Source organism: Berghia stephanieae, chromosome 7 (assembly GCF_034508935.2).
Source record: "Berghia stephanieae isolate SIO BIC M18660-M18661 chromosome 7, UCSD_Bste_1.3, whole genome shotgun sequence".
Taxonomy (NCBI): Eukaryota; Metazoa; Mollusca; class Gastropoda; order Nudibranchia; family Aeolidiidae; genus Berghia; species Berghia stephanieae.
The window spans coordinates 13,467,010-13,477,457 of record NC_088366.1 but is presented as its reverse complement, the minus strand read 5'-3'; the positions used below and the strand labels follow the sequence as shown (position 1 = coordinate 13,477,457).

The window sequence follows — 10,448 nt, the reverse complement described above, 5'->3', positions numbered from 1 at the left end:
ATTTTGACGTAATGAATATTTGAAGAATCTTTCATCATTCATTTTCATTTTCAAAACTGGAGGTTCTAACCTTGACTTTGATCTAGTTTTAACTTTATCGTTTATCATCATACAGTTTAAACTGTGCTATTATATATATATATATATATATATATATATATATATATATATATAGAGAGAGAGAGAGAGAGAGAGAGAGATACGGGTTTCTCCTGATTACATTTTCGACAGTTAACGCATCTTTTATTATAATCACAAAATATAGTCGTTACAAACACCACCTCCACCACCACCAACACCACCACCACCACCATCATCATTATTATTATTATTATTATTATTATTATTATTATTATTATTATTATTATTATTATTATTATTATTATTATTATTATTATTATTATTAAAGGCATCATTAGTCTACCCCTTTCATGAATATTTACTGCAATATCATACTGAGTATTATTCATGTTGTGACATGACGTAATACTTTGTTTATTTTCCTTTAACTATATTTCTATTTTGATAATGATTAAACTGACTGAGGTGAATACAATCCATCTGTGTAATAAAATTGATTATAATTCCACATAATCATGTTTATAAAATCTGATGGCACCTATATATATATATATAAATTTTAATATAATTATATATATATCTATTCATATATATATATATAATGTTATTCTAGTCGATTTATTATGATGATCTGTCTTATTGTTCATAATTACATAATGTGCATCGGTGTCTATCTATCTTTTTAGTATGATTTTGTATTTCTCATCATAATAATCACCATTAACCAGTTAACTGCAGTTCAGAAAGATGCGTATTTAAAAATTTGGCCGATGTGGAGTTACTCCAATAGTGTTGTAAATATAACAATAATAAATCGCATCCATTGTCACATGTCGAGCGCTATTGTACACAGCACGATTCAATATATATATATATATATATATATATATATATATATATATATATAAATATACATATACATATACACACATACACACACACCAATATATATATATAATATATATATATATATATATATATATATATATATATATATATATATATATATATATATATATAATTCCTGGCCGTTAACAGTGTTGTCTCTATCGACAAAAGAATTGTAATATCGCCTAACAGGAAAAATGTCCCGTCTACATGTTACGTTTTGCTGTTTGTCAGAGACCCTCTCTGTAAAGCGATTTGAGCACGTTTAGAGGATAATGAGCTATCTAAACGCTCAAGCGCAACATGTTATTATCTGTACAACAAATGCAAATAAATCTGTCCTTTAGTTCTTTCCATCACATGAATACTTTTACAACATCGAGTTTTTATGTTAAACTCTTAAATGAATCATATTGTGTTATATTGTTATTCGTCACCCGAGTTTCATGGGTTAACACTATAATATTAATGAAACAATTTTTTTGTGTTGTCATTTAACAGAGGGAACAAACATACATATGCCAGTAGATTCATCGATCAGGGTTGATATCTAATATGTCTTCAGGTAAAGTAAAGATAATGCCGACACCATATATGCAATTTTCCGCGGGAAGTTCGTTTATAAGATATAATTCGGCTGAAGGTACAGATTTGTAAAAGCATTTTCTAGATAATTGATAAATAAAATAGGGCTCAATTTGTCTCTCTGTGGCTCACCAATGTTACTAAGAAGTGATTTTTCCTAGGGCACCGATTATTTTGGCCGTCATCCAGGTTTTACTTTTCTGGAGTCGGATTGATCTGGCCTCGTCCAAGAACTATTCCTTCCATGATTTTAAATGAGGATTTGTTGTTGATGGTATCGAATGCGGTAGACATATTCATTACCCATGATAGCTATTTTATTTATAATGTAAACTATATCCGCATTGCATTCCTCCGTCCTGAATTCACTTTGACTGCATGACAGATAATTTTCAACAAATAAATAGTCTGATTTTATTCAGTGTGGTAAGTTAGTGTGATTTTCTATTTGTATTAGGCAGTGTAAATATATGAATGAAAAAAACACAGATGATTGATAAATTAGGAACATTCTTTTTCGAATCAATTCCAAAATGAAAAGCCCCGTTCTCTTCCTTTCACCTGCCCTCTATCCGAGGATGTCTCACGACCAACTCAAAGTAAATCACTGTACGGTTGACATCTTACAAAACATACATCGCATACACCCACATCAAAGCTGTTTATTCTAAGTCCGGGAGTCAGACCTGGAAATTGAATAGACTCTATGAACTGGAATGATCATGATTCATTAAACTCAGGTGTGAAAGTTTTAAAAGTTTGAGACATTACCCAAACCAAACTGATTAAACGGTTGTGTTATAAGATATTGACTGTTCGATTGGTTATCAAATTGAAAAAAATATAATAAAAAAATCATATATATAATATATATTATATATATATATATATATATATATATATATATATATATATTTAGAGTCAGATCGATATTCAACAAAAATGATCGATTATCGATATTTCTACGAACCGCCAAACCTCTAAAATATGAGGACCGGGTCATTTAATCCACGGTAGACGACTAATATGCATTGGCGCATTGACAATAATGTAATTTCAAGGATAACTAAAGCCTTTATGTATAAAGGCACACGCACACACATACCTTCGCATACAAGCACAAACATGCATACACATAGATACACACACACACATATATATAAACACACACACACACACACACACACACAAACACACGCAGAAAATGAGTATAGACCAATTAGGTCCCTAACATCTGCTAAAGAACTCAAGACCTCATGTAGCAAAAGACAGCTCTGTTTTCAAAGCAGTTTTCCATTTGTTGAAAGAAAGACAGATTTTAAAAAATTGTATGTAAGTATAGTATTCTAGGTGTAACTCAATAGGAATCTGTAGATGGCATGAGAAATAGAGTATATTATCTTTTATATAACAATTTTCTCTCATTTAATTCATTGCAGAGTATAAAAACATCGATGAGCTTATACGCCAGCTCGGTGGCTGTAACCGTTTTCAGTGTGCATTGACTACATCTATTTCCCTGACTTACATGTCAACCGCCTTCACATTGATTTTCATGTCGTTTGGGATGTACAATCCTGGATGGAGATGCCTTGACAATGCTTCAACCATCATTACCAATTCCATATTCACATTGGACAACAACGTACGAGGGACCAAGTCTGTTTTGGACAACAACGTCACGATTTTATTAAACGACACAGAAGGTATGAGCCCAAAATTCAATAATGGTTTCTCTGAGACTTGTGTTGGCTTCCAAGAGTGTGATGATGTCCAATTCCGTCAAGAAGAATCTACCGTTGTTACAGAATGGGGTCTCATCTGTGAAGGAGCGTGGAAGGTGTCCACAATAACTTCAAGCCAAATGGCAGGAATGACTGTTGGTTATTTCATCAGCGGATATTTGGGAGATGCGTTTGGAAGAAAATTAACAATGGAAATAAATGTCTTGTTTAAAGGAATTCTTACTCTAATCTCCGTAGGATCAGGATCATGGGAAATATTTGCCGTTCTCAAATTTTTCATTGGTGTTTCTTGTGGCGTCGTAAAAAGTATTTCCCTTGTCTATGCGACGGAATTCGTAACACCAAAGTGGAGAGTCATTATTACTAGCTTACCTATGTGGAGTTTTGGATGTGCTCTGTTTAGTTTGTGCGCGATGGCCTTCAAAGACTGGAGATATATTCACATAGTAGACGGGGTCTTTACCATTTTGTTATTGATTCCAGGATACGTTTTCCCTGAAAGTCTTCGTTGGCTTATAATAAGGAGAAAAGAAAAGAAGGCAGCTCGAGTTGTAAATCAAATGGTAAAGTTGAACAAGGTAGAGATTTCTGGTGAGGTCAACATCAACAGTGTCGCGAATCAAAGAGAGTCAAATAACATTGAGTCTATAAATATATATTCATTTATTCAACTTTTCAAGCCTGGTGCCAAATGTAACACATTGATTTTGAGTTTTGTGACGTTTGTCATTAATTTGACTTACTTTTTAAGCACTTTTGGAGTGGCTCTGCTGCCAGGAGATATATACTTAAATAATCTTATCATCTACGCCACCGGTTTTCCGGGAAACATCATTGCTTGGTTTGCACCAAATATTTTTGGGCGGAAGCGGACAGGAGTTGTGACTCTCCTGGTTCAAGGCGTGTCATTGTCTATTTTCTTGGTACTGGATGTGTACAGTCGGGGAATGATCCGGGATATCGGAGTCTTAGTGTTCATAATAATCGCTAGAAATTGCTGCAGTTTAAACTGGTATGTAGCTTTAACGTGCACATGTGAGTTATTTCCGACAACATACCGAGCTACGGCTTCAGGATGGATGTTGTTTATATCAGGAGTTGGAGCGGCAATAACTCCCTATCTCGCCATCAATCATGATGTTGTGATTGTATCGTACCTTGTCACGTCGTGCCTATGTATAACTGGAAGCTTGATGTTTACCATCATTCCAGAGACATTAGGAAAAGATTTGGCAGATACAACTTCGAGCTTTGCTGATATAAACGAAAACTCACATGTAGATGGAGAGGTTCAGTTACAACTAATATAAAGTATCACTAGTTGCTTCCTAAAATAATGATAACAACTTTTTAAAAAGATTCAGAATATTTTTCAGCCAACAACACAAGCATAGGACCCAATTCCCTTCATCCCCGTTGAGTGAGGGAAGTGGCCTTTGAAATATCACAGCCGCTATCAACAATATATAATAATTCTCTTGAATCTGGTACCTTACCCATTGAATGGAAACAACCCTACGTTGCTGCCATTCATAAAAAGGGCAGCAAATCGGATGCTACAAACTATAGACCCATCAGTTTAACATGCATAGTCTGTAAGGTTATGGATTCTATCTTGAAAGACCTAATAATCGACTTTCTTGAAAGTCATACGATGCTAAACAATATCCAGCATGGTTTTTGATCAAAGAGATCATGCACTTCTCAACGTCTACAGGTGATGGAGGTTTTTACCAAAATAATTGATCGTGATCAATGCATTGATTTGTTTATCTTGATTTCCGCAAGGCTTTTGATTCCTTACCTCATGAGAGATTATTCATTAAACTAAAAGCATATAGATTTAGAGGGAATATCTTTAACTGGATTAAAGACTTTCTTAATAATCGAATACAAAGAGTCATTGTTAATGAGGTTTGGTCGGATTTTAAGAATGTAATTAGCGGTGTACCCCAAGGAAGCGTTTTGGGACCACTTTCATTTCTTTTATAATATATATATATATATAAATGATTTACCATGTGGCATAAATTAGAGCCTGCAAAATGTTTGCAGACGATACGAAGATCTATAGTACAACTGAACATCATCACTCTCACTCACTCAATCCCATGACCGGATGGTCGTCGGTGTGGACTTGCGTGAAGCAGAAATTACATTCTTCCTCCAAGCCTGCTTGTTGCTAGCCCTATGTAGCAGCTCCGGAACCGACATCTCTGTCCATTCTTTTATATTGTCCAGCTACATCTTCCTTTGGCACCCTCTTCTGCGCTGGCCTTCGACTGTGCCCTGTAGGACTGTCCTGCTCAGGCTATCTTTCGAGTATTGTGTCCAAACAAGACAGTCACAGTCACTGTCACTAGAAGATGTTCTTGTGGGTCTGCCGGAGCTTCTATTTCTTCCAGGACGTCTTCGTTTGTGCGATGCTCCGTATATGACACTCGTAGCAGTCTTCTATAGCACTTGCTTTCAAACGCCCTTATGCGCCGTTGTGCATCCATTGTAAGTGTCCAGGTTTCGCATCCGTACAACAATGTTGACAACACCAGTGATTTATACAGTTTGACCTCTACATTAAGACTCATGCTACTTTTCCAAATCTTTGTTAATTGAGTCATCACTGATGTTGCCATTACAATTCTCTTTCGAATTTCAATTGTGCCAGTCCCATCTTTGCTTAGTGTCACACCTAGATATTTGAATGTCGTGACCTCTTTTAGTTTTTCATTTCCCACTTTGATGTTTGTGTTGCTTTCTGCGTTGCTGTTCACCAAGATTTGTGATTTTTCGGTACTTATTTCCATTCCGTATTGCAATGCACATTCAGCTAGGCGGTCTGTTAAGTTTTGTAGTTCTGGTTCTGTGCCTGCCAGTAGGTCAATATTGTCCGCAAATCTTAAATTAGAAAAAAGGGCGGCCGCCGATGGATATTTCGAGGTTAATAACCCTCCAGCACATCTTGCATGATGCTTTCAATGAATATATTGAATAACATCGGAGATAATATGCAGCCTTATCTGATCCTACAGTGAACACGATACCATTCTACAAAATGATATATTTTCACTTTTAAAGTGGACTACAACATGGCATTTTGATTTTAATGTTTTGAAATGTAAAGTATTATTTATAGAAAAAAATAATCCATGTCATACTTATTTTACCGATGATCCTATGTCAAATCTACTTTTCGTTGTGCCTTATGAAAAGGATGTGGGAGTTACTTTTGATTCACTTTTGAATTTTGATTTACATATTGATAATTGTGGAAGCCGTGCAAACAGAATGATAGGAATAATATATAGAAACTTTATAAGTCTTGATAAAACCATATTTTTGTATTTGTATAAATTGCTCGTTCGATCAATTCTAGAATACTGAAATTGCATCTGGAGCTCGTTATATAAAATACAATCTAGTATTGAAAGTGTACATAGGAGAGCTACCAAAAAGATGTATGCTATACTACTGTTATACTATGCTATAAGGAAAGGTTAGAATTTTTGAGTTACCAAGTTTGAAATATAGAAGAATTCGTGGGGATTTAATTCAGGTTTATAGATTGGCACATGGTCTGGATAGGATAGACTTGTCTGATTTTTTAAAAATATTCTAATATTACTTTTACTAGAGAGGACAAGTTTAAGATGTTTGTCACTAGATGCAAAACAAACAAAAGACAAAATTGGTTCGGTATTCGTATTGTCCAGAAATGGAACAATTTGAAATTTGAATCAAATAATGCAAAATCTTTTTATTATTTCAAGATGTTAATAGACAGAGAATTATATGATGGGAGATTTATTTTGACGAATAATACTTGTTTTCACTGCTGTTGACATAGCTTTCAATCGTGTATGAATATATTATGTATGTTGCCTTATTATGGTTATCTTCTAGACGTGTGCGTGTGTGTGTGGGTGTGTGTGTGTGTGTGTGTGTGTGATTTGCATGTCATGGTTAAAGATATATGTTTGTACACGACATATACATGAGTACATTTAAGTTGAAATACTATGTTTACCACGTGTATCATTATTGTAATCTGTAATCAACAGATTTATAGCATTACTATTAATATCAAGGGCATTCAAGGGATGATATTTTGCCTTTTTCCGTATGTTATGTTATGTTATAAGATAAGATAAACCAGATACGAAGTTTATTGATTTTTATTTAATGTGTTGCAGACCGTAGTCACATGCTGAAAGTCAATAGAAAAATAATGGCTATTAATATAAGGTGAATTTATAGGACCATGGTTCGATCCACGTAGGAACATAATCATTGATATAAATTTTACTTCTTTGGGATTATCCCTGATAATAATGATAATGTTGCTGATTGAAGCTCGAAGGAAAAATTAATGATAAATATTTAATTGTAAGCTTCAATTAATCAAGCGAAGACAGATACTGTGGACGTTCCGGGCTTTAATTTTGCGCATTAAGTTGTTATAGAAACAACTCGTTTGCGGTCAGACCTGCCTCGACCTCATGCCAGATATGGCAATCCACGTCAGGGATTCTCATATCAAATATCATTAAATTGTCAATTGTCAATTTAGACTTGTAGCAAAGAGCAGAGGCTTGGATCGATGGAGATAATAAAACAAGAATTTAGATCAATTAGAATTAATAAAGTCTCTGTTTCTCGTTCAACTTCATCCTTTCCTTTTTGCACCAAGCTGTCGCCCATTATTCACGATGAGAATTCAGTGACATTTCATATAAATTTCCACCTTCGTGTTTGACGCATCCATCGCATTTTTTTTTCTTGGCTTTCTTCAAAAATATGCTGTCTGTCATCCTCTATTACTTCGATACATCAGGTTCTTCTTCCCTTGCAATAACATCTTTCTTTCAATATCTTCGCTTCCTTTTCAACATATTTTCATTTCTTTGATAAATCATGTATTCTTTCAACATAAAAATTCCGGCCATTCTTTTTTGTTTGTCACTAATGTTGTTACATGTAATTAGCCAGTCAGTTGTGTTTACTATTTGGGCATCTGTTGCATCTCAGTGATTCGTATTTGAAATTTCCTGTAATGTCTCCACAACTTCTCTATAGTTCGGTGTATTAAAGGAGTGACGTCGCTTTCTGTGTTCAATAGAATATCGAAGGCCGATATCATTTCTAAGTCGTCTTGGATTTTTTGATCTGAAATATAAATTAGTAACTATAACATGATTATTATGATCAGTTTATTACATATTTATTATCTGATGCCTTTTTTTCCATTTCCGTTGGTGTTCTTTATGCACTGTTAATGAATTACACAAAGACCTAATATCAAATCTTTAAAACTAGTTACCAGGATGAAAAAAGAAATGTATTGTTATGATTATAATACTTGAAATCGCTATAACCCATTGTCTTGAATGCATAAAACAAAATTATCAAACAAAAAAAGGATTAAACTGTAAAATTGCAAAGTCTTCAAAACCTATTAATCATGGAAAAAAATTGTCGATACCTTAATCAACAGTTCTCTCTGAAAAGTTTGACTCAAAGGTGTTTGATGGTTGTTCAATGGGCTAGGTTTGCATAGGTCGATCAACCTGGTCAGTTTGAGCTTGTATTTCGGAGTTTGGTCTAGAAACAAGAAGGAAATATTCCATTTAATAAGGTCATTTTGTTATCTAATCGCTTTATCATATAATCATAATTATATACCCAAGACAGGCATTATGCAATAGATCAGATAATCAGAAAATCAAGTTTAATAAACATTTGATAAATATTCAGAAATGTTTCACGAACGTATTTATATTTACACCTCGAAACGGAATAACAATATTTGTATAAATATGTTACAACAAATCTTCCAGGATCATTTATTGAGATTATAAATTTTAGATTCGCACATACCAACAATTTCCTGCCTGCACCCAAAACATTTAACTTTCTAATTCCGGGTGGATAAAAATGTTATATACCTTTAATAGCATCGTCCACCTCACCAGTAAAGCTCTTATGTGGTGAAGCCAATCTCCTTTTCTGAACCAAAGACAAAACTAAAAATCAAGGTCGGTTCTAGCATGCTTGAATTGAAAATGATGTCTTGGAGGTTCCACTCACTATTCAATGTCTCTATAATTTCAATTGATCGCGTTAATGCAGGAGAGAGCCCCACTGATGAAGCATTCCTTTTTGTCATCTCTTTGAAGATGAAACATTTTTTTTTTCCTTTTGTCTTGGACTTGGATTTGGAATCGGAGCAATAGGCTAGATTAATGTCATTAAAAAACCCTCACATCATCACTAATCAAAGAAGTACAGCTATGTAGTCTTGTGGTGTAATACTCACCCTCGGATCATAAGGTCTTGGAATCGAGTCCCGCGCTGAACGGCGCAAAATTGAGTCCTCGGGAAAGACTCTTTACCCATCTTCTATCGCCGTACTCAAATGTAAAATGCGAACTATACATCACCTACTTATTTCAAGGAAATAATCGTTCCATAATCTCGACTACGGGCAAAGTTGTTGTTGTTTTGTTGTTGTTTTTTTTTAACAGTGATGGGAGAGAACATGTTGTCGGGGTATTATTTGTTTTATCAATCATAATTTCGTAGATTATCTCTACTAGTAAAGCATCTGAACCATAACCGGAAGATAATGGGTTTATATCCCAGACCCAACGTGCTTTAGAAATTGATAATTCAGCAGCCGTGATGTTAATGAGTGCTCAAAATGATTATAATGTATTATATGCTAGACCTGGAGTCCATTGTCACTACAACCCCATAAAATGGGAAACAAAATAATATATCGGTTGAAATTATAGGCACAAATATTCTTTTAATCCACGAAAACCCACTATACATCATTTAAATAACGTACTTCGGTCGCTTGAAAGAGGATAGCGCAGTACTTCTCCGTCTAAAAAAATGAGCTTTTATATAGTGCAATATCCACAAAATGTGCTCAAAGCGCTTTAAAAGGGGTCACTGGTCAACAACAACATTTAATATGTAGGATGACAAATAACACCTAGTAGGCGATATTACAATTTTTCGAACAAAGTCAACGCTGTTAACGGCCAGGTACTCATTTTACACCTGAGTACGGTGAGCAAATGTGAGTAAAGGACTCAAGTATGCGCCGAGCCCGAGGCTCGAACTCAGGACCTTCCGTCCGAAAGC

The 10,448-nt window shown here is 34.5% G+C and overlaps 1 protein-coding gene and 1 long non-coding RNA gene across 3 annotated transcripts; one reads left to right on the top strand and one right to left on the bottom strand.

The window, feature by feature from the left end:
* Window positions 1-1,421: 1,421 nt before the first annotated feature.
* Window positions 1,422-9,099, top strand: LOC144976723 (solute carrier family 22 member 19-like). Of its 2 annotated transcripts, XR_013646154.1 has the most exons (3): window positions 1,422-1,534; window positions 2,994-7,003; window positions 7,987-9,093. XR_013646154.1 is itself a non-coding variant. In XM_078921089.1 (2 exons), the coding sequence occupies exons 1-2, from the start codon at window positions 1,525-1,527 to the stop codon at window positions 4,607-4,609; spliced, it is 1,626 nt and encodes a 541-aa protein (XP_078777215.1). In that variant the 5' UTR covers window positions 1,422-1,524; the 3' UTR covers window positions 4,610-9,099. The 2 variants fall into 2 exon arrangements, 1 of the variants encoding a protein (XP_078777215.1); XM_078921089.1 differs by having other exon boundaries at window positions 2,994-9,099.
* Window positions 8,384-9,698, bottom strand: LOC144976724 (uncharacterized). Its single transcript, XR_013646155.1, has 3 exons — window positions 9,613-9,698; window positions 8,779-8,897; window positions 8,384-8,462 (listed from the first exon to the last, which is right to left on the bottom strand). It is a non-coding gene; the product is annotated as an uncharacterized LOC144976724 (long non-coding RNA).
* Between the last annotated feature and the right edge of the window lie 750 nt (window positions 9,699-10,448).